The 27,370-nt window shown below is 43.3% G+C and overlaps 2 protein-coding genes across 9 annotated transcripts in view; one reads left to right on the top strand and one right to left on the bottom strand.

Annotated features, from left to right (window-relative positions):
- Window positions 1-4,283, bottom strand: part of MFSD8 (major facilitator superfamily domain containing 8) — a 28,647-nt gene extending 24,364 nt beyond the window's left edge. For both annotated transcript variants that reach the window (XM_074993317.1, XM_074993318.1), the window contains exon 1: window positions 3,819-4,283. In XM_074993317.1, the coding sequence (XP_074849418.1) occupies window positions 3,819-3,907 (89 nt within the window). In that variant the 5' untranslated portion in view covers window positions 3,908-4,283. The remainder of the gene's footprint in view (window positions 1-3,818) is intronic.
- A 55-nt stretch (window positions 4,284-4,338) lies between these two features.
- The window catches only part of ABHD18 (abhydrolase domain containing 18), a 58,831-nt gene continuing 35,799 nt past the window's right edge, over window positions 4,339-27,370 (top strand). Inside the window, exons 1-9 of one of the 7 annotated variants that reach the window (XM_074993323.1) lie at window positions 4,339-4,477; window positions 5,900-6,019; window positions 10,209-10,317; window positions 15,126-15,210; window positions 16,075-16,175; window positions 18,617-18,695; window positions 18,780-18,866; window positions 22,124-22,149; window positions 25,702-25,840. In XM_074993323.1, the coding sequence (XP_074849424.1) occupies window positions 10,226-10,317; window positions 15,126-15,210; window positions 16,075-16,175; window positions 18,617-18,695; window positions 18,780-18,866; window positions 22,124-22,149; window positions 25,702-25,840 (609 nt within the window). In that variant the 5' untranslated portion in view covers window positions 4,339-4,477; window positions 5,900-6,019; window positions 10,209-10,225. Of the gene's footprint in view, window positions 4,478-5,899; window positions 6,020-10,208; window positions 10,318-15,125; window positions 15,211-16,074; window positions 16,176-18,616; window positions 18,696-18,779; window positions 18,867-22,123; window positions 22,150-24,701; window positions 24,795-25,696; window positions 25,841-27,370 lie in introns of those variants that run through there. The other 6 variants (XM_074993322.1, XM_074993324.1, XM_074993321.1 and 3 more) reach the window with 6 other exon arrangements.

Raw genomic sequence — 27,370 nt, 5'->3', positions numbered from 1 at the left:
GGTACCAAGGGGTCTCTGCATGGCACAGCCCACCATGCAGGGCACACAGGTGTCTGTTCTCAGGACATCCCTGTCCTTCAGCCCAGGGTTCAGAGCTGCTTCTCACAGTGGGAGGGGGGCAGGGACTTAGGGGCTGCATGGCAGGAATGAATCACCCTTTCTCCTCTCACTCCCTTACAGCTGTGCCATCTGAGGGCCAGGTCAGCCCCATCTCCCTGCCAGGGCCAGTGAGCCCCCTTCAGGGACTGGGGCCAGATAGCCCAGGAGCAGCGCCAGAGGGTAAGCACCCCATCACTGCCAGGGTGGGCCCGTGGTCAGAAGGACCATTACCCAGCAGATGATGACATCCTGTGGGCCTACATAGCCACGCTCAGGAGATAGGTTGCCCTCCTACAGCAGTGACTGTGGGAAGAATGGAAGCAGCAGATGCGAGTCCTGGGACTAACTAATCTCCTGGTGGGCTGCTGTCACCAGCACCTCATGGGACCAGCCAGCCAAACCACCCACGCCTACTGCCTCTGTTACCCCAGTCCCTTGCCCCCTCCAGCCCTGCCCCTACCAGGCAGCCTGCCAGCTGTCCTCGACCTGGCACAGTAGCTGCGCCCACCCCCTGCCATGCCTACCCCCGCTCTGAGCTCAACCCCACTGAACCCCTCCCAAACCCCCACATTTCCATCTCTCCCTGTGCTCCCAGCTCCAATTCAGCTACCTGAAACTAAGGCAGGAAGGGATCCAGGTGCCGGCACCACTTGGAGTCCCACTCCACCATGGAGTCATGACCCCCATCCCAAGCCCCCAATCTGAGTTCAGATATCCCTCAATGTATACAGTTAACTATTTACATTGCCTAATGATAGGTATTTGCACAGCTTTTATTTTGCACGTTTTGCTATTTTAAAGTAAAAGGTTTATTTGTTCACAATCCCCATGTCTCTCATAATTGGGGAGGGGTGAGTAGGAAAAGGGAGGGGTCACAGTGGGGACAGGGTAGGGCTGCAGGCCCAAGGCCCCCACCAGGGGTGCCCTGGGGAGGGTCACCGGGGGCTGTGGAAGATGTCCCTTAGGGCCTCCTGGAGCGGCACCCCATCTCTGCGGGTAGGGCAGACGGGAGCTGCACTTGGATGTTCATAAGCACAGTCAGCAGCCACCACCCCCATCCCAGGAGAAAAGCCTCTCCCTTCTCCTCCACAATGTTGTGAAGGACACCATACGCAGCCATGACTAGAGGGACATTGTGCTCCCCCATGTCCAGCCAGGTCAGGAGGCATCTGAACTGTGCCTTCAAACAGCTGAGGGCACACTGCGCCTGGTTGTGCTCCCATTAGAGGCAGCTGTTGAACAAGTCCTGACTGGAGTCCCGGTGGCTGGTGCAGGGCCTCATGAACCAGGGCATGAGGGGGGAGGTGGTGTCCCCCACCATGCAAAGTGGCATCTGCACGTCCCCAACCACCTACTCCTAGGCACAGGACAGAGTTGCAGAACACGTGGGCATCATGTGCCTGGCCTGACCATCTGATGCACATGTCGAGGAGTCATCCTCAGTGGTCAATCAGGGCCTGCAGCATGATGGACTAGTGACCCTGGTAATTGCTGTACTGGGCCACGCTTTGGTCCAGGACATGGATGCAAATGTGGGTCCCATCAATTGCTCTGAAGCAGTTTGGAAACCCCAGGGTGCTGAAGCTGGCCATGACCAGGTCCCGGTCTGCAATGCGGACAATCCTCTGGAGCAGGATGGCGTTGATGGCCGTCACTACCTGCAAGGTGTGGAGACCAAACACAGGAAGGACTAGGGGAGGGAGTCTGCCAGCTCCCCACCCCTTCCATCTCCCTTCAGCTCCCAACCCTCCGGCCCCCCACCCCTCCATGGAGCAACCCCCAGCAGCAGGTCTGTGAGGATGGGATGGCACGGTACCCTGGGAACAGGTGTCTATCCTCAACCCCATCCCTCACACCCCTGACCATGCTCCCCGAGGGTCCCCCTTGGGCAGAATTCCCTCCTGCCTCCTGCAGCCGGAGTGTGCCCTACCTGCATGAGGATAGCCCTCATGTTGGATTTCCCCATGCCAAACTGGTTCCCGACAGAGTGGTAGCTGCGGCGGGTGGCCAGCTTCCAGAGGGCGATGGTGGGCCACATCCAGGTGTCCTCCTTCCACAGAGTGGAGGTGAGCCAGGCGCCGAGCTCTAGGCAAGTGTCCTTCCTCATATGGAAATTCTGGAGCCACTGCTGTTCATGCCTCTACCCCATGACCAGCTGGTCTGATCAGTTGGAATTGGTGGTTTACCTCCAGACCCGTCTGGTCACCCTGGTGGGTAGGCACAGGTGGTGCCCTGGGGCACTGAGGGCATGCTCCTCGATACCACTGGCAGGCATGTCCCCCCTCCACCCCCCGAGAAGATAGAGGATGGCCATGATCAGCAGCTCGAGCAACTAGGAGTAGGTTCAGTACAAGCCCAGGGCCTACTCTGGCACCATGGCTGTCTGGAAAAGTCAAACTCTCACAGAAAGCACATGAGCCCTGCATTAGCTATGCTGTCCCTCATCTAAGTAGGCAAGCCTCAGCATAGGCAGAGAAGGTGGGAGGGAGCCCCTTTAAGGGGACGCCTGGCCAGGACTCCTAGAACGGCTTGCCATCCATGCGACCCTGTCTGATGAGGTTCTGGGGTCCATTCGGCTGCTCTCTGTCAACAGAGCAGATCATTTTTCCGATCCACTTTTGTGTGTGGAACCACTCTGTCAACAGAAGTTTGTCAGACAATCTCTCCTGACAGATCATTCTAGTGCAGACATAACCTGTGGCGCTACATGACTGCTTGTTACAGGTGAAAAATAAATGTAACATTCCAAGATTTAAATTATCGTTATAGTTACATGAACAAGGATTTATTTTTATATCATATACGCTGACAATATCTCTTGAGCATGTTTGTTCATTCATAAGGTTCTTCAGAGTAATTCTATTGTAGAGAGAGCATCTCTGTCATAGGTATATTGACCTAATCTATATAATCATTGTATTAACATAGCTTTCACTTAGTGAAGTTTTTATTTTGGGTGTTATGTTTTTAACTCCCATAAAACCTCATGTGGCTACAGCTATTATAAAGTTGCTTTATGCTAGCATAATTGTATGCTTTTTTCTAGCATAACTGAAACAATACTATTCATGTATACAGATAAGTCCTTAGAAAATGATTTCCAAACACAAGCACTTATTTAAGCTGCAGTCTTTTGTTGTGAGGATAGGGAACAACACACACCAGATACCACCCAAACACTATGGTACGAAGTGCTGTACAAAATACCTAAGACAGACAACTAGGGAGATAACGGAGTTAGGTGTATTATTTTAGCTAAATACCTCAGTTTGCTTGTTGATCTCCTGCCTGGCCGTATAAAATTAAATCAAAGGAGGTTGGAGTGGTCCCCCATCAAATATTACCGCCCACTCCCGGCCACTGGGCTCTGCTCGGCTCCTCGAACTCGATTACTCCTTGACTGCGTCCAAGGAGCCGGTTGCTGCAGTATCTCCCCAATGCCACTCCTAGGGGTACTGCGACCTGGAGCCGGGCCCTAACGCGTTGCCCCAGGGCTTGCCCCAGCTCGCAGAGACTCTGCGCTCGCCCGGCTGTGGCCCGCAGCCCGGCTCGCTACCTGCACGAGCCATCCCAAGGGCGCTGGGCACACCCGGACTCCAGGCGAGGCGAGGCGAAGCGAAGCGCAACGCTGCACAGCCTCTGGCCCAGCACCGCCCTTCTCTGGGGGGCGGCGGCAGCGCCCGCCAGCGCTGGCGGGGAGGTCTGACCGCGCGGCTTACCTGCTGTCGTCATCCCCTCCCGCGCCGAGCAGAGGCGCCTGTTCCTCCCCCTCAGCAGCAGGACCAGCATCGGCCGGGACCGCAGCCATGTCTGCGTCTCCGCACAAGCTTCTACCCCGCCCCCGGCCGCGCCCCAGACGCCGATTGTCCTTGCTCAGCTCCCAGCGGCCGGCGGCGTCACTGGCGCGCGCCCGAGACAGTTACACACACGCGCGCGCCCTCCTTTCCCTCCTGCTGGAGTCACGTGGACTGGCAGGGCGGTGTGAGACCAGTCACGTGTGAAAGCCGATGACAACGGCCAGTCTCCGCCCCTGTTCGCTTCATCAACTGAGCTGCGGAAGAGGCCGAGTGGTGGCACCGCCCCGGTAGCGACCTTCATTGCGTCCCCGCCCAGTACTGTCCAGGGCGGCTGGTTCCCTCGCTCTTCCCCCCATATGCTGCCGGTCCAGCGGGAGGCGGCTGCGGTGGTAGTGGGGAGCCGAAGGCCCGCCCCGTTGTGGGGCGCCGGGAGTCTCTGGCCGGTCTGAGCACCTGGCGCTCGTCCGTCCCAGACGGGGATTCGCTACCCGACGTGACTCCATGCGGGGCCTGGGTCGGGACGGTCGGCATCGTTTGCGACTGGGACCCGAGTCGAAGGAGTAGCGCCGTGTCCGCCTGTGGTCAGTAGCTCGCCGCCCGCAGCCTAAGGGTGGTGGGAAGCCGGGCTTGCCCGCCGCCCTTTCCCTGCCGGGTCACCGACCCGCCGTCCTTCCCGCTTCCTTGGCGGGAGAGCGCTCGTCCCGCGCTGGCCGATGGGTGCCCGGGTTGTGCGTTTACCCCCGCTCCCCGCGGCAGAGTTGTCTAGTGGTGCTGAAACACTTTGCATAGTGGGGTTGCTGACCCCCAAACCGGGGTGTTATTACCGTTCCAACTGAGCGCTGCTCCCCTGCCTGGCGGCTGCTTTCACGCGTGGCCATGTGTGTCCGTTTAAACTTAAATGGGCTTGTCACGTAGCGCTCACCTCCCATGTTCCAGAAACCCCCCGTGAAACTAGCCCAGTCTTATCACAGTTTTGCCTTCATTCTCCTCCACACCTGCAGTAGAAATTGGCGCCCTTCTCTTCCCCATGTGACCCATCCTCTAAAACTGTCATTGAGAAAAATATAGTGGTTTCTGCCTGTCATCCACCTGTAGAGTTCGGTTTGCGCTGTCTCTGGTACACCTACTTGCTTGAGGTTTTCTCTTTATCGGTTATTGTGCTAAATTTATGCTTCTCTTTTTGCAAGCATCTCTTTTTTTCTCCAGTTGATCTGTTTGTTTAGTTTGTACTTTGAACAGGTAAATGTTAAACTGAACTAGTGATCATGAGATATTAATCAGGACAAAGTAAAACAAGAGATCATGAATAATGTAATCAGAAAGCTACATGATAATGCTGCTGAATTATAGACTACTTTTTTAAGGACCTTGATTTCCCCACAAATATTTTTGTACCCAGTAGTGTGTAAACTGTTCCTCAAATGTAGAAAAAATAATTCTAGTGATCAGTTTAAGTTAAAAATTGAAGTACATAATCTGGAAGAGAGAAATATCTCATGTCACTTTGATGTGGTGGGTTACTTTTATTATGCTCTTGAATGATGGTGGGTATTCTGTGATGACCAGATTCTTTTGTTGGCCAGAACTGGCTGACTCTCTGTCACAGGAAACTATATTTCCATCTTTATTAAGCCTTTAGTCTCTGTATTGTGAGGTTGATTAAATAATTAAAGCTGTGTATAAAGGTAACAATAGAGTGAGCTGACTTTCATAGAGTAGGAATTTGGATAAACCTTTGTGTATAGAGAAAGTACACATGTATATTAGCAGAGATGTATTGTTAGTAGTCAATATAGTCAAAGACCTTGCTTCATATGAAGGACTCCAATAGTTGAATTTGGGGTAAACTGCATAAATTATCTTTCATTGTCAATAGGTTATAAACGAGGTTCTTTAAGTCATAAATGGGCTAGGGCTTTGGCAAAGTGCTGATTTCCTAAAACAAATGGTGAATTGTTTATAAATTTAATGATTTTAATTGGTATTAAATCTGTTTTCTTAAGTGCAGAAAAATTCCTGACACTTGCATTGGAAGATCATATGCCCTGCAACGCACATAACTAACAGCTTTAACTTCTTTGTGTGGTGTATCAGGTATGCAGAAGTGGGTCCCCATTATTTAAGTAAGTGTAACTTTAACAAAATGTCAGTAACCTACCAAATACTGATCAAACTTCCATGTAAGAAGTGCTCTTCATTGTCAACGAATTTGATGGAATAATTTTCAAATGTCACTCCTTAACCAACATAACTGTACTGGCAAAAGTCTTAATGTAGATGCAGTTATACCTTCAAATATGCCTTTTTGCCATTATACAGTAAAAGCTGTTATCCACCACTTGGATAACCAACCACAGGTCTGTTAGGGTTGACAGAGCAGGGACTGTTTTCAAAAGAACCCTTTCCTTTAAAAAAAAAAAAAAAGTGTGTGTGGTGGGGGGTTGTTTTTGAAAGACCCCTGTCTACACTGCTTTTTTTCTTTCCAAAGAATCTCTTCTAAAAAGATATGTAAATCAGCACATCATTTGCATTTCTGGCTTCCTTCATTTGCATTCCTATTTCTGACAGTGAGGAAGGTGAACGGCAAGCAGCAAATCTGGGGTGGGGAAGCTTCATTCCTTTACTGGCTCTGCCCCCAGCACAACAAAACCCAGTCATTGCCTCAAGTTATGATAAAAGGAAGCTGTATACCAAATTTGGTGGTTCTAGCTTTTATCATTTAGGAGGAGTTCTTCAAGAAGCAGACTAGATAGTTGCACAGACAAGCTGTTTCAAACGTAGAGTAGGATGCATAGTACAAGGTTGACAAAAAGTATTATGTTTAATAGATAAAAGAACTTTGAATGAAAAGAGGATTAATGATGGTGTCTTTGCTGATCTGAGAAGTATTTTTTTCCACTCAGAGTAGTTCATGTAAAATGACCTACCTTCAGTATGATAAACAAATGTGATTCCAAAAGCATGTTTGTTTCTCTTACCTCTTCATAAAAATCAAACTACTGGGATTTCATTCCTAAAACTTAGCATCTTTACTGTGGTCTGAGTAACCTTTGTGTGATCTGGGATTTTTCTAACACCATTGAGTAACCTACTTTGTGTACCCTACAGTTTTACCCCTTTATGGGACAACATAACCTAATTATAATTAAGATGCATTACTTCCAGATGATTTTCTTCATACTATTATACGGTTCCCAGCTCCCCTCTGCTTGCAGACCCAGGAAAGCTGGTCAGTTTCCTGGTGCCTTCTCCCTGCCTTCCCCCAGTGGAAGGCTTTTAGCTTATCAGGTTGACAGCCACAAGGCTGGGAGAAGGCAGGGAGAAGTGGCTGCAGAGCAGCCTTAAGTCGTGCTTAACTTGTGTTAAAGCTAGTTACGTGCAACTTGAAGGCACATATGTTGAGGGTTTACTCTACAACTAACCTTGTTTGCGGGGAAATAAGCACTTATTAGTCATGTAACTTTGGATAATTAGTAGGGCTATCAAACGATTAAAAAATTAATCGTGAGATTTAGGATTAATCACGCTGTTGATAACAGAATGCTGTATAGTTACAATTTTTGGATTTTTTTTGTGTTTTCACATGTATTAGTTTCTGTTACAATACAAAATACAATGTGCACAGTGCTTGCATTACATTTATTTTTGATGAAACATGTTTACAATGTAAAACTAAAATAGTATTTTTCAGTTCCTTGTTATAAGTATTGTTGTGCAATTTGCTTGTCACAATAGTTGAACTTAAATGTAGAATTATGTACAAAACACCTGCATTCAGTCTCCATATGTTTGGTAATTCCCTATGAGTGGCTAATGACTGGGTCTACTGCTCTATACCAATCCACATTTGCAGTGGTACTTTCATAAGTTTGTTTCTGAATTTTGCATGTTAGGGTTTAATTTCCCCCCACCATTACAGCTACTTTATTTTCTACTGTTTTGCTCGATGCTACCATCCCCTGATCTGTTTGTGGGGCATCCGACCCTTGATCCCCCTTATGTGTGCTTATGCACTTTTGTTGGGTGCCAGTATTGGGTGGATTGTGGAACCCAGGATCAGGGAGCACTCTAAAGGTAACTTTTCGGTTACAGTTAGTAGACTCCAGCAACACCGCATATGGTTCATGTGTTTCTGTGTTAAGAGTCAATCGTTTTTCAATCTGTCGTCGCACTATATCGCTCTTCTGGATGAGTACTTGCTGTGCTTGGGATCCGTCCTTTGTGTTCCATACCCAGGCCATCTCAAGGTTTAATGGGTACATGTCCACTTTTCTGTGTTCCTTGCGTTTGGCACACCATCTTCAAGGCCCTTCCAGCAGGATAAGCTTGACTGGACGCTGTAACAGTGGTGCTGTTTGCCGATATCTCAACCCATTAACTTGGGATAGTGGTGGTACCATCAAAACAACACTATGCATCATGTTGTCATTACAACCTGTTCCTGAACTTGGGTTGGAATCTACCTGGTGCTAAGCTGTTATCTATGGGGAGTGCATGGTACAAGCAGGATGTGTTCTTGTGTGTCATTGAGTGCTTAGCACTTTGGGATAATGTTCTAATCAGCCCTGTCTCTGCCAAATTCCTGTAAGCAGAATCTACCTACCTTACAGTTTTTGCTTTAATCCTTGAAGTGCTTTAGCTGGGCATTGACTTTTGTTCTAGGCCTTTAGCCTTACACCAAGCCTGATTGTCAGGCCCTCTCATTACTACACCCGCCACTGGTCAGTTTCCTGGCTCCTGCAAGCACAGGGGAGCCGGGAACCAAGCTGCCACCTGGTTCTTGACTCCTCCTAACTTGTGTGAAATTTGGGTTATGTGAGGTTGCCCGGGAACATAACCTTTGCATAACTTGGGGGTCGACTGTTATCACACAAGGACATACACTTTTTAAAAGTTTCAGAGAATCCTTGGAGCCTTTTCCTTATTTAACTAAAATTACTTGATCCCGAAATTGGTCAAGTTGAGGGCAGAACAGATGGAAGAGATTGAAATGTAGTTTCTGGAACATGAATCTGAATTTCTTCTAGCATTGAAAATTGAAGTTCCAGATCAGTGTCTCAAATCCAGTTTAGAATAGGATGTATTACAGTTGATAAAATTTCAAAATGATAGTTTTACTTCTGCAGTTTTCCTGTAGAACATGAGTGTATTTCAGGGATTGAATAGGGATAAAAAGTTTTACCTGGCTGAGCTTTCAAAATTATGCTGTACAGATTGTGCAGGCATTCTAAGTATGATCAGTTAGGTCAGTGTTTTCCAAACTAATTTGGCCACAGAACACTTTTGGGCTTGGAATATATTGACGGAACACATACACGGTAGTCAGGGAGGAGTTGGCGGGAGTGAGGAGAGTTGAAGGGTTTCTTACCAAGAAATTGCCTCACTTAACACTCAAAAGTTAATGTAAGAGTTTTTTAGGTATCTCTTAGTTACAAAGAACAAAATACAACAAGAGAACCATCTGAATGAACTAATGTCCTTCTCTTAGGAGGATGGGCAGGAACCCTATCTTTAAGTATAAAAATTAAAAATTAAGTAGAAACCCAAAACAAAACATGAATGTAACAGCCAAAAGAAGGATGGTTAGTGTTGTTCTTTTGTACGAAAATGGAAAGGATAGTATTGTTCAAAAAAGGACTGTCATTTCTTCAAGCTTTAAAAAAGAAATGTGTTAAAAAGAAATGCAAAGCAAATTAAGTATGCAAAAATATTTTTAAAGTTTGTTTTTATAGATGTTATTTTTACAGAAAACTACTGGAAAATAAAAATATGTAACATTTGATAGTTTTCTTAATGGGAAGAATGTTTTTGCATCTTTTGCTCACATATCCACTTAATATTAGGAATGATGCTGGAGAGTTGGATTCTCATATCATTCTAGTCAACTCAGATTGTTTTGGCGCAAGTCTCATAATAACTATACTATTCTGAATGTGTTAACTATTGATATACCTGCAATCTAAATACTGTTCTAATACCTTAATATTTTTATACACAAATAATTTCTTATTTAATGTTTTAGAAGTAAAAAATCATCACTAGCATTAGAATTTTTTCATGGAACACCTATTCACGTCACGTGGAACACAGTTTGGGAAACACTGAATTAGACTCTTTGCGTTTTGTTCCCCTTCACTTGGATTTGACTGGGTTCTTTGGGCTTGATTTTTTTCCCTGGGGCTGTGATGCCTTTTTAGGCTTTTTTGCCATGGGTGCCTCTGGCCTGAGAATTTAAAAAAAAAAAAGAAAAAAAAGCTACTCTTTCAAGATCATGTACTTGATACCTCATCGCTATCTGTTTTCTCCTTTTAGATGTTAGTTTCCTGCTAATGGGTCTGAGCAAACTTGATATTTTGTACCGACGGCTTCTCCTGACTAAACTTTTCATTCGAGGATGGGGAAGACCAGAAGATCTGAAAAGGTAATTATTTTTCCGCACGAAAAAATCACAGAATATTTAATGTTGTTCATCTAGTTAAATTCATTTTCAGGACTGTGAACAATTGCTTTTCCTATAGAACTAATCAACTTCAGAAATGAAATACTTTCTAATTTTTAATTAATACATTTATACACCAAATTATTTTGTTAGGGAAGAATAATGAAGCTATTAAATAGTGTTTAAAAACAGAGAACCCAATTAATAGGTAAATTGTAAATGTACTAGTAACAGAGAGAAAGCGGTGCTAGTCTATATACTATCAAAATAAAAGAGCAGTCAAGTAGCACTTTAAAGATTAACAAAATAATTTTATTAGGTGAGCTTTCCTGGGACAGACCCACTTCTTCAGACCATAGCCATACCAGAACAGACTCAATATTTAAGGCACAGAGAACCAAAAATAGTAATAAAAGTTGACAAATCAGAAAAAAATTATCAAGGTGAGCAAATCAGAGAGTAGAGGGGCAGAAGGGTTGGGCGGGGGAGTCAAGAATTAGATTAAGCCAAGTATTCAAAAGAGCCCCTATAATGACCCAGAAAATTCCCATCCAAGTTCAAACCACGTGTTAATGTGTCGAATTTGAATTTTTAACACTAATTTTGGCTGTTGAGCTGTTGTATGGCAAGTCATTTAAGAATTTTGGCTGAACACCAATTGACTTCATAGCTTCCGTTCAGCCCCATCTCTCTTGACTGAAAATAAAATAGGGGAAAACTTCAGAGCTGTTTGTTACATGTAAAATTCTATAAGAAAAGATCATACTTTTGAGACCCAAATTCACTTTAATTTGTGTGAAAGGAAAAGGGGAAACAAAAGCATTTGATGATGATATTTTCTTTGACTCTGTACCATAGTCACTTGTTCATATGGTTATAAACATATTTACAGAAAAATTGAATGGTATTTCCTAAATATGTTCAAAATAAAATTCAGGCACATAATCTGAATAAGATGCACCATATATATTGCAACACTTGTGGGAACTGCCTCTCAATACCTAATGCTCCCAGAAAATTAGTAGAGTCAGGCAAAGGCACTTGAATATTTTCCAGAAATCTGTCTAGTTATATGCGTCTGAAATAACGGGTTCAAATGAAAACTATTTTATTTTAAAAAAGCTATTATATAGAAATGTTAGCTAAAAATTAGAGATGATGTATTGACAGAAATTGGTTAAATTTTGGGATATATGGGGAGGGAAAAACAAGTTCTGTGCATGTAATAACATAGGTAAAACTAAGGAAGCAAGTGTCATTTGCAACATATCACATGTACATGTAATTACAATCACAGTTCTGACACTGCCATGTACGAGAATTTTCTTCCTGAGCAAAGATACAGAAAAAACTTGAGAGAATAAAAAGAAGTTGAGAGCGAGTCAATCACCAGTATTCTCTTTGGCTACATCTACACTAGCCCAAAACTAGTGGCCATTTCAAAGTTCACTAATTAAATACATATTCATCGCCTCATTAGAATGCTGGCAGCCGCGGCACTTCAGTAATTTCCATTTCGAATGCATGGCCATTTCGAAGTTTTGGGCTAGTTTAAACACGGCCTTTTAGAGACACGGATACTTTACATGCCAGTGGATTTATTGCCAGCTCTTATTCTTATATCCTAAGCAAAGGTCATAAGCTAGTGCTGGAGAAAATGTTAGCCCACATTCCCCTTGCCAGTGCAAGATCTGGTATATATGTAGTAGACTTAGCTCATGTTAATTTACTTTGCTCCATGCTAGAAATGTCACTTGAAGAATGTTCTGTAGTTGACTTCTCTATAGGGGCTTGTACAAGTGCTAGTATAGTATTGGAACTGCAGCTGGCAAGGGATGTGAAGAGTAACAAGAAGGGTTTCTACAGGCATGTGAACAATAAACAGGTTATCAGAGAAGGTGTGGAGCCATTACTGGAAGAGGGAGGTAACCTAGTGACAGATGATGCAGGAAAAGCTGAAGTACTCAATGCTTTTTTTGCCTCAGTCTTCACGGACAAAGTCAACTTCCTCATGACGGTCCTAGATGATGCAGTATGGGAGGGTGGAGGGCAGCCATCTGTGGGGAAGGAACAAGTTCTGAGCTATCTAGAAAAACTAGATGTGCACAAGTCCATGAGTCTGGATTTAATGCACCCCACGCTACTGAGGGAATTGGCAGAGGTCATTGCTGAACCTTTGGCCATTATCCTTGAAGACTCTTGGAAATCGGGGGAGATACCGGATAACTGGAAGAAGGCAAACGTAGTGTCCATCTTTAAGAAAGGAAAGGAGGACAATCCGGGGAACTATAGACCCGTCAGCCTTACCTCAATCCCTGGGAAAATAATGGAGGGAATCCTCAAGGAATCCATTTTGAAGCACATGGAAGAGGGGAAGGTGATCAAAAGTAGCTAACATGGATTCACCAGGGGCAAGTCCTGCCTGACCAATCTGATTAGCTTCTATGACGAGATAACAAGCTCTTTGGACATGGGGGAAGTCAGTGGATGTGATATACCTTGACTTCAGCAAGGCTTTTGGTACGGTCTCCCACAACATTCTTGTCCATCAGTTAAGGAAATGTGGACTGGATCCTTGGACTATAAGATGAATAGAAAGCTGGCTTGATGGTCAGGCCCAACGGGTAGTGGTCAATGGCTCAATATCTGGATGGAGGTCTGTTTCAAGCGGAGTGCTGCAAGGCTCGGTTCTGTGGCCGGTGTTACTCAACATCTTTATTAATGACCTGGATGAGGGACTACGTTGCACCCTCAGCAAGTTTGCGGATGACACAAAACTAGGGAGAGAGGTAGATATGGTGGAGGGTAGAGAGAGAATCCAGAGGGACCTGTATAAATTGGAGGACTGGGCCAAAAGAAATCTGATGCAGTTGAATAAAGAGAAGTGTAGAGTCCTGCACCTGGGGCGGAAGAATCCCAAACATTGTTACAGGCTGGGGACTGACTGGCTCAGCATCAGTATGATGGAAAGGGACCTAGGGGTTATGGTGGATGAAAGTCTGGATATGAGTAAACATTGTGCCCTTGTAGCCAAGAAAGCTAACGGCATACTGGGGTGCATTAGGAGGAGCATTTCAAGCAGATCTAGAGAAGTAGTTATTCCTCTTTATTCAGCACGGGTGAGGCCACATCTGGAGTATTGTGTCCAGTTTTGGGCCCCTCAGTATAAACAGGATGTGGATTTGCTAGAGCAGGTTCAGCGAAGGGCAACAAAAATGATTAAGGGTCTGGAGCACAAGACCTATGAGGATAGGCTGAGGGATTTGGGCTTGTTTAGTTTACAGAAGAGAAGACTTAGAGGTGATTTAATAGCACCCTTCAACTTCCTGATGGGGAGCTCTAAAAAGGAGGGTGAGAAACTGTTCTCAGTGGTGTCAGATGGCAGAACAAGGAGTAATGGTCAGAACTTGAAGAGGGAGAGATGTAGGTTAGATCTTAGGAAAAACTACTTCACCAGGCGGGTGGTGAAGTATTGGAATGCGTTGCCTAGAGAGGTGGTGGATTCTCCATCCCTTGAGGTTTTTAAGTCCCGGCTGGACAAGGTCCTGGCTGGGATGACTTAGTAGGGGTTGATCCTGCTTGAAGCAGGGGGCTGGACTAGATAACCTCCTGAGGTCCCTTCCAGCTCTGTGATTCTGTGATAGTATAGTATATTGGAGTGGAATTAAGTGTTTGTTCCTATACCTGTGCCTTGTGCTGCCCCCATGCTAAGTCCATAGAGCCCAAGCCCCATAGCCTGAACCTGGAAATCAACACAGCAATACAACAGCCCAAAAGCCCAAGTTGGTTAGCACTGACCAGATGCGACTATCTAGTTGTTGTGAAGGCACTTCCATTGTTGCACCTTGGCTCCTGAGCTTATTTGCTGTGGTGAGCAGACAATACCCATTTCACTCTTCTTTGGAGGCAGCATGGATCTTGTCCCTTAGCATCATAGGTCTTGCCATTAACCAGGCCTGCCAAGAAGGAAAGCAAAGGGGGCAATTGCCCCTTCCCCCAGTCCTGGTGTTTCAAAGGGGCTCTGTGCCCCTTTGAATCACTATAGCTGCGCTACTGTACCCGGCTCTGTGTGTGGGTATGTAGCAGGGGAGGCAGCACCGTGGACTGGGCTGTAATAAAGACCAAATGCTCTAGGTCCCACCTATTTTGCCATTGATGCTGCCCTTTCCAGGATGCAGAACCAGGCCTCCCTTGTCTCAGGGTATCTATTGGTGGTGGTGCAGGTCTATTGAGACATATATGGTAGTCATCCCCTCTCAGATATCTTATTCAAGAGGTCTGCAGATTCAGGAAGGTATCACTGCATCAGTTACACATGCTACACTTTTTAAGTATTTCTTTGCAACAATGAGGATGAAACTTAATTTTCCTCAAAATTAAGGGGGATAGTTTAGTGTGATCACATGACTCTGAATCTGTGATCACAAGAAAGCCTGTAATGCTTATGCCTTAGTCAGACTTGGGCTTATTTGGAAGTTGTCTTCATTTAAAAAGGTATAGTGGTTTTTAAACTTGGCAAAATGAAGCAGTGTAGTAAAATAATTCTGGACATTCTTTTTCTGAGAAAGCAAAACCAGTACAGCCCATACTAGGCTGGTTTATCCAGAAAATGAGAAGTTTGTTTCTAATTAAATAACTGCCTGTTCTTTGTGTCTCCTTTAATTTAGCCTTTATTTCGGCCAGAAAGCTGCACTAATTCAGATAAAAGCATGACATCTGATTTTGATATAAAGAAATGTTCAGTGTAAAAAAAGCTTGCTATGTTTCTTCTGTATCTTGCTTTTTAACAGAATATTTGAATTCAGAAAGATTATTGGAAACAGGGAAAAGTGCCAGAAGCTGGTTGCAAGAGATTATCCAGTGTTCATTGACAAGGTATTCAAAAGCAAATAAAAGCTCTAACTAGAATTATGTTTGCATCTAGTGTGTATGGGTGAAGTAGAATCTCTCTGTTCTGGAGAGGAAGCAAGTTAGGTTTGGTACAGTATGAATTATAGGTTTTATTGATATTTTGCCTCAGCCTAATTTCTATCAGCCTGTGTTTTTTATTGGAATCAGAATTCAGGGCATGATCATGGGCTAACAGAATGGCAGAGGGAATGTGAAAAGCAGTTGGGCTGGAAGTCACTAATAGCTCCTTTCTCTGACTGAGGGGTAGCACCGACAAATTCCAGAGCAGGGAAGGGCAGTAATCTTTTGGGGCTGGGGAGAGGGGGGGCACTCCACAAATTTTGGTAAGTTATGGCTGCACATTTCTACTATATGAATGGAGGGGATTACAGGGTCTGGCACAGGGTTTGCATGCTGGAAGAAGTTCTGGGCAGGGGGTTGGAGTGCAGGAGAGTGTGTGGGGTCTAGGAGGGAATTTAGATGACGAAATTATACTTTGAGAACTCAAGTATCCGGGGTAGCCCTGTTAGTCTGTATTTGCAAAAACAACAGGAGTCTTGTGGCATGTTTGCCCACAAAAGTTTATGCTCCAAAAGATCTGTTAGTCAAAGACCCACTTCGTCACATGCATCTAATGAAGTGGTCTTGGCCCACGAAAGCTTATCCTCCAAAAGATCTATTAGTGTATAAGGTGTCACAGGACTTCCCATTGTTTGTTCTTTCAAAACTGATTGTGGCTTTTTGTGCTAAAATTTGATTCCAGCCTAGGAACCCATATATTAATGTTCAGCCTTTGGTGCGTGTCAAGTATGCTGGTCCAACATTTTTAACTTTGAGTTATCTCCCTAGTTTGAGGAGCAGTCGGACTGTAAAGTGCTTGATGGACACTTCATTTCCCCTTTGATTCACTACATTCCTAATATCATGCCGACTGAATCCATCATAGCAAGGTAAGCTAAAGAAAATAATTTGATTCTGAAACTAGTTCCATAGAGAAGTCAAAACTATATCATAAAAATTAATTACACTACAGTCTTTATTACAGCTACAATCAGAGTACAGTAAACTCTTTAATATCTGGCATCCATGGGGCTGGGAGGTTGCCAAATAATCAAATATTCTGGATAATAGTGAGTAAATTACACTGGGTGGGAAAGCGAAGGAACCTGCCCACTGCACTCACGGGCAGCATGGAGGGACACAGGGCAGTGCTGAGTGGGCCAGCCCCCTCAAGGGGCAGGGCATTGCTCTCATGCTCTGTACACAAACCCCAGCCCTGATGCTGCTTCTCTACTCAGTGGGGTGGGGGGGGGCGGCAGCCCGCAAAGCACTGCCCTGCGTCCATTTGTGCTGTGTGAGTGCAACCTGCAGGCTCCTCCGCTCTCTCCGCACTCCTGCAACATGCCCCCTGACCAGAGTTACTTGGCTGTGAGTTATGCTGGTTGCTTGAGTGTACTGGTTATTCAGTACCAGTTAACAAGAAATTACTGTGCTCCATTTTGTTTAAAAATGGTACAAATGATGGTTTCTGTTAAATTATCTAAATATTTTTCTAATTAGAATGAAAACACAAGGCTCGGTAGCTCACGTGATACTTCTGTCCTTAAATAAATGGTTTATTTTCTAGGTGAGCTTATCTTAAATTAGAGGTGCTATTAGCAAAACATGACTTGTGTGAAAGAGGTGATTTAATTCTGGAAATGGAGATGTAAATCCATTAGGAAAAAATGACATGCTTCTTTGGTAAAGTTTTAATTAATGGAACAGCTGTAGTTTTATTTGATGCAGGAAAGACAGTGAATTCTAATTTGACTATAGTCAATTCTTAACTACCTTCTTTGTAAAGGGGAAAATGGATTCAGATATAGGCAAAAGTAGTAACAGCCTTATTTTTTTACTTTTTTAAAAAATATTCGTTTGTGAACATTCAATTCACATTGCATTTCCAAGATGCATATGAATTTTTGTAAAGGCCAACCGTTTACCCATGAAAGTAGTTTCTTATTTCTGTAGCTGAAAAATTGGTTATCTTCCTAATTATGCACTGTATGTTATTAACTTATTCCACTTAGAATTTAACAATCTATTAACTTCAGTATATATCATACACTGAATTTGGCCCACTTTTTCTGTTTGAAACCAAACAAATGCTGGTAGTGTATTAATGGGTATCCAGGTATCCAGTAAGTCCTGTTTTGGAGGTAGGGTGGGGAGCATTATTTTGAATAGGCTTCTTGCTAGCAGAAGTTTTAAGGTTTTCAAGGTTTTGCTTCAAGCATAAAAATTTACATCAGAGTAGGAGGCCTTCGTATCATGACATCAACTGCTGAGACCAGACAATACATTTTGCTTTGTTGTTACAGCTTACCTTCTCTGAAGATGTTATTCAAAAAATGCTTAATAGGCATGCATAGCATCTTCTTTTTAATCCCTGTTGTTGGCTACTTGTCACTACTTAAAACTCCAGGCTTGACTCATACCACAACTGAAAATGCAGTTTATTAAGAGTTTCTGCATACTGTCATGTAGTGGCTAATTAAGCTGTAGGAGCTATTAAAATGCTAAAATATATTATGTAAGATAAAGGGAAGTAGCTTTTCTTTCAAGTTCATAACATCATATTAAATCCTTTAATAAAAGTCATTTGAGTTTTAAGTACCCTTCATGCATGAAAGGCAGCACTGCAGGGGACTTGCTGTGCTTTTCAAATTTGGTTAGATTAGATGGTTGTGTGTGAATGCTTATCTTTAAAGAATCCATTTTTATTGCAACAGGACACCCCCTTGTGGTGAAATATACTAGTAGATCAGCAGAAGTGGTTTGCTAGCTTGCAGCTGGCCTGGGAAAAGCTTGGGAAGTAGGGGAGTAACTGGAAAAACCGAGTAATATTTTTGAGAGGTGGTAGGGAGCAAAAAGCTCTTTGCTTGACATTTTGAAACACTTGCTAGATGTGCTTTTTAACTTTATTGTTCCATTTAATTTTTCATTTCAGTTCTTCCCACTTCAGGAGAAAAGTGTGCGCTGTTTTGCGGGTTATCTAGCTAAGCTTGCCTAAACTCAGGTTCTACTTCTCTGTTTGACAAAGTTCAGAATACAGTAATGAAATGGTAATCTCATTTAGAGGATATCTTTTTAACTCATAACTCTGTCTCTTCTTGGTGCTTGTGACTTTCTAAAGGTGAAATCAACTTTTGGATGTGTTCTTAATTTCATTCATTGCTAGACTCATGGCAGTTTGCCTGAGCATAGAACAAAACAGTTTATTCAAGATGTAGTTTGTTGGTTTAACTTCCCTGGGTATGAATGCCATGCTATGTTACCCTGCTATATTAAATAGTTGTGTGTGTGTGTGTGTGTGTGTGTGTGTGTGTGTTTTTTTTTTTTTTAATAGATTTCAATTAATACTACCTAAGAGGTGGAACAGCAAATACAAACCTGTGTGCATTCATCTAGCAGGCACTGGAGATCATGTAAGTATATCAACGTTAAAGTATTTGTGAGAAATTAAAGTTTTAACAGTAATTTTTGAACTGTATTCTTATTTAAATTTTCAGTACTATTGGAGAAGACGAACGCTAATGGCCCGTCCAATGATCAAAGAGGCCTGCATGGCTTCCTTGTTGTTAGAAAACCCTTATTATATCCTTTTGTTTAAAACAGAATGTTTTAACATGTCTCAAAATGCCAACCAAGAGGAGTAAGAATAACATTATTTTATCAAAATCACACAGATTGCGTAGATGAGTAGTTTTCAACTAGGGGTACACAGAGGTCTTCCAGGAGTTCATCAACTCGTCTAGATATTTGTCTCGTTTTACAATATGATACTGACTTCGGAAGTGTTTTCTATGTACAAATTAAAATTTCACACAGTGACTTATTTATGCTGTTCAGTATTCTATACACAGAGATGAAAATAAAATATATTCCAATTGATTTTATAATATATGGTAAAATAAGTAAGCAATTTTTCAATAATAGTGTGCTGTGATGCTTCTGTATTTTTATGTCTGAGTTTGTAAGCAAGTAGTTCAAGTGAGGTAAAACTCACTTGAATTGGGATACGCAAGACAAATCAGATTCCTGAAAGGAGTTCAGAAGGACTGAGGGGTCTAGAAAGATTGAGAGCTAGTGGTGTAGAGTAATTGAAAATGGGGTCATGTTTTTTGGTCATGGAAACTTGATTCTTTACTGTAATAATATTACATCTATGAAAGTGTTTTCTCAAAATGCATAACCATGGAATACAATCCAAATGATGATGTGTTAGACTGGTTATTTCACCAGATGTTGTTGTTCTTCTGGACTTAAAAATACTTCAAAAATGCTTACTTTAGTTACTGAGGTGCTAGTGTGATACTGATCTCTCTTTATTCTAATTGTTAAAATACTCGACAAACTTTTCCTAACAGTGGCAATTAAAAAACAAATATCTTTGTGTGTCTTTTTTTATGACACATTTTTTTCCAAAAAAAGATTAATTTCTCAAGATATCACTTGTTGAATACAAGCCGTTTGTACTACAAACCCCTTTGATAGTTTTCATTTGCTTTATTGCTACCATTTTAGGCATTTTCCTTTTATTTCTTGACAAATGCTACCGTTGTGAAACCATCATCCTTTCCAGTGTTAAGTGACTGACTCCAAATGCCTTTACCTGCTCCACCCAGAATGATCAGTCAATTGCACTAGTTTTTTTTCTCTATCTTCTTAACTACAGCACTATCCCACATTATGAATGTCTGCATCACAATCTACACTTTGTTTTATTAGTACTAAATAAAATTATGTAATTGGGTAATAACTTAATATCTTCTTCAAGTGATATCCCTGTAGATGCTTCACTATAAGTGTCAGGCTTGTCCCAGCACCCCAGATTGGAGAGCAGTATAGAGTGTGGGTGAGGCTGTGGAATGGGGCTGCAGTACCTGCACAGGAAGTTGGGTGTGAAGGGGGTCATGTGGGGGTCCTGCTCCAGCTGCCATGGCTGCTCTGGCGGTGCCAACATGCCCCACACCAAAGCGGCAACCACTGGCCCCAGCCCACCCTATATAGAGCGGTGCACTCGACCCTGCCTCCAGCCAGGGCATGGGCTGGCCACTGACTGTCTCCCTGTGGCTCTGCTGCTGAATTTCTCCTAGCCCTGGTTGCTGCCCAGAGCTGCCTGGGAGCCTGCTGAGTTCTGCTACCCCAGCAGACCCCAATTGGACAGACTTTTAACTCCCTTAGACAAAGGGTCAATGGGCACAAAACAGACATCAAAACACTCCAGATCCACAAACCAGTTAGTCAACATTTTAATGGAATGGGGCATTCTGTCAATGACCTAAAGGTATGTGTGTTACTGAAAAGGAATTATCGCACCACTTTGGAAAGAGAAACATCTGAGCTGGCTTTTATATTCAAATTCGGCACATTAACACATGGTTTAAATTGTGATGGGAACTTTCTGAGTCACTATAGGGGCTTGTCTGCATACTTGGCTCAGTCTAATTCTTGACCTTCCCCCCCACTCCTCCACTCTCTGATTTGCTCACCTTGATTACCTTTTTCTGATTTGTCCTCCTTGCTTACTGTGTTTGGTTCTCTGTGCCTTAAATATTGAGTCTGTTCTGGTCTGGCTATGGTCTGAAGAAGTGGGTCTGTCCCACGAAAGCTCACCTAATAAACTATTTTGCTAGTCTTTAAAGTGCTACTTGACTGCTTTTTGTTTTGATCTGCCCACAGTGTTACTGAGATGGCAGCCCTGATGGCAGTTCCACCATATACAGTTTTTAGCAAGGAAGGGATAGTACTAAGACCTCACCCAGCCTTTGTCTCTAAAGTCTCCTCTGACTTCCACATCAAAGAGCCAATTATATTACCCTCCTTCTATTCTAAACCACGTGCTTCAGCATATGGAGCAGCGTTTCATTCTCTGGATGTTTGTAGAGTGTCGGCTTTCTATGTAGATAGGATGAAACCATTCAGCAAGAGAGACCAACTAATAGTCTCAATCACTGATTGCTCCAAAGGTGAAGCAATATCCTCTCAGCAAGTTGCAAATCTCATTACCTCAGGTATCCCTAAGTACTATTCTCTACGTCATAGGCCACTCCCAGCTCAACCTAAGGTGCACTATACAAGACCAATAGCAGCATCAACAGCTTTTCTCAAGGATGGTTTCCTTCAGGGACGTTTGCTGCGCAGCCATGTGGTCATCCCACTACATCCCATCCTACTATGTTTGTGAAGCACTGCATAATCTAGCACCAACTGGCTGCAGATGCTTCGCTGGCATCAACAGTACTTTCAGCTACATCAAAACCGTGATTCCAAGACCCTCCTCCCATCTTTCAGGGTACTGCTACTCAGTCTCCTCCAGTGGAGCACCCACGGGGACATCACTCAAAGAAGAAAGGAAAGTTACTCACCTCGGTGCAGTAATAATTGTTCTTTGAGATTTGTGTCCCTGTTGGTGCTCCACAATCCACTTTCCTCCCCACTCCAGAACTCTACCTTGCAAATCTCAGGGTAGATTCAGAGAACTGGTGGGAGCCAGACCGTGTGCATGTGCAAAAAGGCATGAACTCCATGAGGCACCAACCACACATGCGTGGTCTGGCTAACCATCTGTATGGAAAAGTCTCCAATCTGTGATGCTGGAACAAGCCTGAAGCTTACAGTGGAGCACCCACGGGGACACAAATCTCGAAGAACAATCGTTACTGCGCCAAGGTGAGTAACTTCCCTTTACAGAATTGACTTCATTGCTGTACTGCTGACAAATGATTGTGTTCTTTTTTTAATTTTAGACCCAATTTTAATGCAAGAATTAAAAAAAATTATCTGGTGATGCCTAGAAAATGAATGTACAGTGTTTACATTTGTTTGTTTTCTTTAACTTGAGTCTCTACATGGCTGCAGAAAACCTAAAGACCAAATGTAAGTACTAAGATTACTTCTCATCTATTTTCTGTCTTCAGTACACTGCATTTTTTAAGATGATCAGCGAGATAGAACATAGAAACCTTGATAACTTTTTATGGCCGTATCTACACGTGCCCCAAACTTCGAAATGGCCACACAAATGGCCATTTCGAAGTTTACTAATGAAGCGCTGAAATGCATATTCAGCGCTTCATTAGCATGCGGGCGGCAGCGGCGCTTCGAAATTGACGCGCCTTGCCGCCGCGCGGCGAGTCCAGACGGGGCTCCTTTTCGAAAGGACCCCGCCTACTTCGAAGTCCCCTTATTTGATGGGAATAAGGGGACTTCGAAGTAGGCGGGGTCCTTTCGAAAAGGAGCCCCGTCTGGACTCGCCGCGCGGCGGCAAGGCGCGTCAATTTCGAAACGCCGCTGCCGCCCGCATGCTAATGAAGCGCTGAATATGCATTTCAGCGCTTCATTAGTAAACTTTGAAATGGCCATTTGCGTGGCCATTTTGAAGTTTGGGGCACATGTAGACGTAGCCTATAAGTAGCATGGTAAACGTGATTTAGCTATACCTTGTTGAGGTGAAGTTATAGACACTTAGCTTGACTACTTTATATGGATTTTAATGCTTGTATGCCTAAGTTTGCACCTTCCACCCAAAGTAGATATATTTACACACACACAATTTAGCTGTGGGCATGTGCAAATTCTGCAACAGATTATTTTTCTTTCCAGTACTGGGTAACTTTGAAGAAATTAGCTTTTGGCCAATATTTAAGGGTCTGAAATTCGACAACTGAATAAGTGACTTGATTTTCAAGTTGCTAGTTACCTTGGAGCTCAAAATAGCAGGAGTTGCAGAGTACTCAGCATCTTTGAAAAATTAAGTAATTTATTCATTGCTGAAATACAGACCTTAGGGACAAATTCAAAAGACAAGACAACAAAAAAGTTGCCCTTTATATACACAAATGCTAGCATATAAATAGATAAACAGAGTCTGCATCTGGAGCAAAGTAAATGTGTTAGTTTGCCAAATGTTCCTTGCAGACCAATAATTATAAAGATATTTAATTAAATGGAGGTGACCTATTTAAAAAGACTGATTGATTAAATTCTGCTTGCTTAGCTATCTCCAAAAAGCAGAGGAAAATAATTTGTTTTTAAATTGCAATTCTTAGCGCTAGTTGCTTTCATTAGAACGTCATCAGCAACTGCTTCTAATTTAAATGCTAATTAAGGATAATACAAAAAAAAATGTAGCAGTCCTGCAGGACTTTAAAGACCTAACAATTTTATTGATGCGGTCATGACATTGCATGGGTAAGACCTTTTAAGGTGCTACAGGACTGTGTGTGTGTGAGAGAGAGAGAGAGAGAGAGAGAGAGAGAGATTTTAACATGGCCATCATCGTCAAGAACTGTGGGCTCAGCACCCATTGGTGTCTGATGCCTCTCTCACAATTTCTTTCCCTGTCCAGTGCAGAGTGGCTTAGTTTCTGTAGACTAGCTCCGCACCAATGTACTATATCATCTATCCATTCTCTGTGGGGTCTGCCTCTTCTGTTCGAACCATCCATTATAGTGAATACTTGAGACTGGCATGGAGCTTGTAGATCCTTCATGGTGTAGTTTAACATGGCTGCCCGTCCAAGAATTATACTGTTTGAGAGAAATGAAAGTTAAAAGCAGTTGTTTTTTAAAAAAAAAAAAAACATGAGTTACCTTCCAAAGTAGTTTGTTGATGTCTTATCAGTTTATTTGACTGGATAATTTCATGAACCTAATTCATTGTCTTATCAGGATTTTTTAGTTATTTCTGGGAAAGTGCTCTTTTTGTTTTGATATTTGGCATTTTTAAAAATCATGATAAATCACCTCAGTTAGGTATAATGCTGGAATATATTTAAAAATGTTTGTACTGCTGGGATTCTAGTCACCGCAGAAAAAAATCTGTCTACTATATAAATTCTGTGTACTAGTTACAGCTATTGAACTTGATAGGAATGCTTCCCTCTTGCAGGTAATGGGAAGTACTGTGCGGTCCCAAACTTCAGTGTGCACTTCAAAGCAATAATAGCATTTTGAGGAAGCATGACAGTCATAGTAAAGAACTGAAATATCTTCAAAGCAAAGCACTAAGCAGTAGGATAGTTAAAATAGCCTACGAATATTGGTCCACACAGCAATGAGTATCCTTCCTTCTCCCATGGCTTACAGAACAAGTCTAATAGTTTGCCTTTCTGCCTCAAAATGTATTCCAATACAGGGGTATTTTGGCACAAGAGTCCAAAATGAAAACATGATTATATGTGCAATAAGCTGTTTAGCCAAACAGTGTTCTTTAAGCCATACTCCATTTATGTAATAGTGTTCAGCACTGGAGTAGTTGCATCGTTGAGCGCAAGTGTTCAAACAACTATTAAACTGATTGGTCGCTGTGAGTTCAAACTGAATAGCTTTCAATTTTTCTTTTTTGTTTTCTTTAAATGTGTTTAATGCATTGTAGGAGACACTACACGGATTTCTCAGTGCAATGAAAAACTTCCCACTTTATAATTTCAGTCTTACAGTGACACTGATGGTTGCTTCCAAAGCTGAATTACTGATTGCTCTTCACATGTTGTATGCAATTTTTTCAATGGTGTAAAACAGGTAAATAAGAAAAAGGAAAAGGTGTTGTCTCTGCCAATGGCATCTTGCAAACCTAGTACTGTATCCCTTTGTTTGTTTTAAAAGAAAAAGGACCATTGTTAGTTCATAGCACAGAAGGTTACTTCTCATGCGTTTTGAGTGCCTGCAGTACTTCAGGTATTTGATGATATGGTGTTCCTTGATTGTTCATTACAGGTTGCAACTCTCTTATCCAGCATGCTTGGGACCTGACTGGTCCCAGACAAGAGAATTTGCTAGATAATTAGAGGCGTAGTGCTTCTTCTGGCAGAAAGCCCTACGATCAGGTGCTGCTGCAGCCCCAGCTGCTATTGAGCTCCAGACAACTCCTGGCTGCCATGGAGCAGAAGGGGGCTCAGGCTCCCAGCCTCATGGCCCCTGCTGCCACAGGGCAGGCAGGGACTCGTGCTGTGGCCTCCTGCTGCTGCGTGACTGGCAGGGGTTCTGGCCCTGTGCTGCTGCAGGGCAGACAGGGACTCTGGTTTCTAGCCCTGCAGGGGATCCTGCACCAGCTGCTATCATCTCATATGGCAACATCTGTGCTCATGCCAAACCATGGATGTTGCTGGACAAGAGAATACCAGATTTCAGAAGTGCAACATGTAGTAATTTAGATGGTGCTTACTTCTAGTCCTCACTTAGGACTGGCGCACAAAAATTTATAAGGAAAAGAAACAAACACTTCCCCTGACGCCCTAGAATGTATACACCTACCAAAGACATTGCATTGCTTCTGCTGTTAAATTCAAGAGAAACTGAGCCATTGGCTTCACTGGGCATGTGATCAGACTTTCTTTGCAAGTAAAAGTAGACTGATGAAATGAAGACTGTCCATACTTGATACTGGAAAAATAAACTGTATCTTTTTTTTCTTTTCTGGGGAGGAAAGAAGATCATGTTTGAAAAATGTCTCTGACCTGTTTGTGATGGGAGGAGCTCTTGTTTTAGAATCAGCAGCCCTTTTGCACTGGCTAGAGAGAGAGGGCTATGGACCTCTAGGGATGACTGGAATATCCATGGGAGGACATGTAAGTCTTCTTCATTGCGGTTGGCAATTTCTTCTAACATTTTACTTTATTTCTTGGCATTATGTGTGTGCACTAGTGAATCCTGAATATTTATGGTGTCCATGTGCTGATTATTTTCAAACAAACAGGTTTAAAACAACTAGCAACATAACTTGATGTTTAGGCATGACCTACACTTAGTGAGAATTTGCAGATATATTCTCACAGTATATATACCATAAAACACTTTGGCTGTGTCTACAGCACTTCATTAGTAAACTTCGAAATGGCCATTTATATGGCCATTTCGAAGTTTGGGGCTAGTGTAGACATAGCCTTTATGTATATGAATGTTCAGGTTGTTGCAGATTAATCTAGTAGTGTAATTCTCAGTTAATTTTTTTTGTCATGCCACTTAATCTGTTAATTTAGCTATTTACATTTTGACAGATTGTAGTGGTCCACAGAGTTAACCAATGTAGTGTTTAACTAACTAACTCCCAGTGACTTTATTTGGAATAGTAATTTCGTACACCATTCTCTAGAGAAGGTCATTGATTTTAATCATTTTACAAGAAACGGTGTTGATCAGATAATCAATGGTCGCTTGTGTGTGTGAGTGAGAGAGAGAGAGAGCATGCACTCTCCCCTTTCCTATGAATTATACTTTAGACTGTATTGATCAGTGCCCTAAATACTCCAGTAGAAACTGTGGATGAAACCAGACAACCATCATGCTCTTGAATGAACTCACACAGAAAAATAAGACAAAAATACACTATGACCTGTGGACAAACACTCTTCACAAAGTAATCACTCTGTCAGACCTAGCAGTCCTCATCCTCAAAGGAAACTTGCATTAACCTTTCAAAAGGCAAACCTGGGGATTCAAACTCATAATTCTGCAATACACTAAAAATCGTGGCCTGAACACGGTTACTGGATTTATGGTTATTATGAGGGCCATCCCTACCAATACACAAAACATATACAGCTGCATGGAGCACCATGAATTTTGGGGCAAAAAACTGTCTCAGATTTCTTGGTGCCCGCGTAACTGCATGATGTGTATGGACTCTGGGGGCCCTGGCTGCTGCCTCCCCACCATCCATAGGCTCTGAACAAGCTCCAACAGCCCCAAGTCCCTTCCCCCAGCTCTGCTCAACCCCTGCTCACCAGGAGGTGGCAAGTGGCACAAGCATGCGCCAAAGGACTCCAGAGGAGCAGGAGGCAGCTGTGCAGCTCTCCACCGGAGTGAAGTGGAAGTTTCACCTTCAAAATGCTGCTTCTCTCCAGCTGGGTGTGTGGTTACCTGCTTCTCCTCCAGGCTATGCTTGTGCCACTCATCGCCACTCACGCCTCCTGCCTGTTTACCTAAGGCTACAGGTGAGAATTGCTCCCTGCCCTGCATTGTCCATCAGGTTTGAGAGGTTTGGCAACCCTTGAATCCTCTTCTCCCGCTCAGCTTCTGCCCCTGCGGTCTGTCTCTCTCCCTTCTATCCCCACAGAGGAATGTGTGCCCCGTGTGGAAGTGGTGTTGCTACATTGCTA

This window comes from Carettochelys insculpta, chromosome 4 (genome assembly GCF_033958435.1).
Source record: "Carettochelys insculpta isolate YL-2023 chromosome 4, ASM3395843v1, whole genome shotgun sequence".
In the NCBI taxonomy this organism is placed as follows: domain Eukaryota; kingdom Metazoa; phylum Chordata; order Testudines; family Carettochelyidae; genus Carettochelys; species Carettochelys insculpta.
Note: the sequence above shows the minus strand (reverse complement) of the source record. Positions and strands in the feature narration are given on the sequence as shown.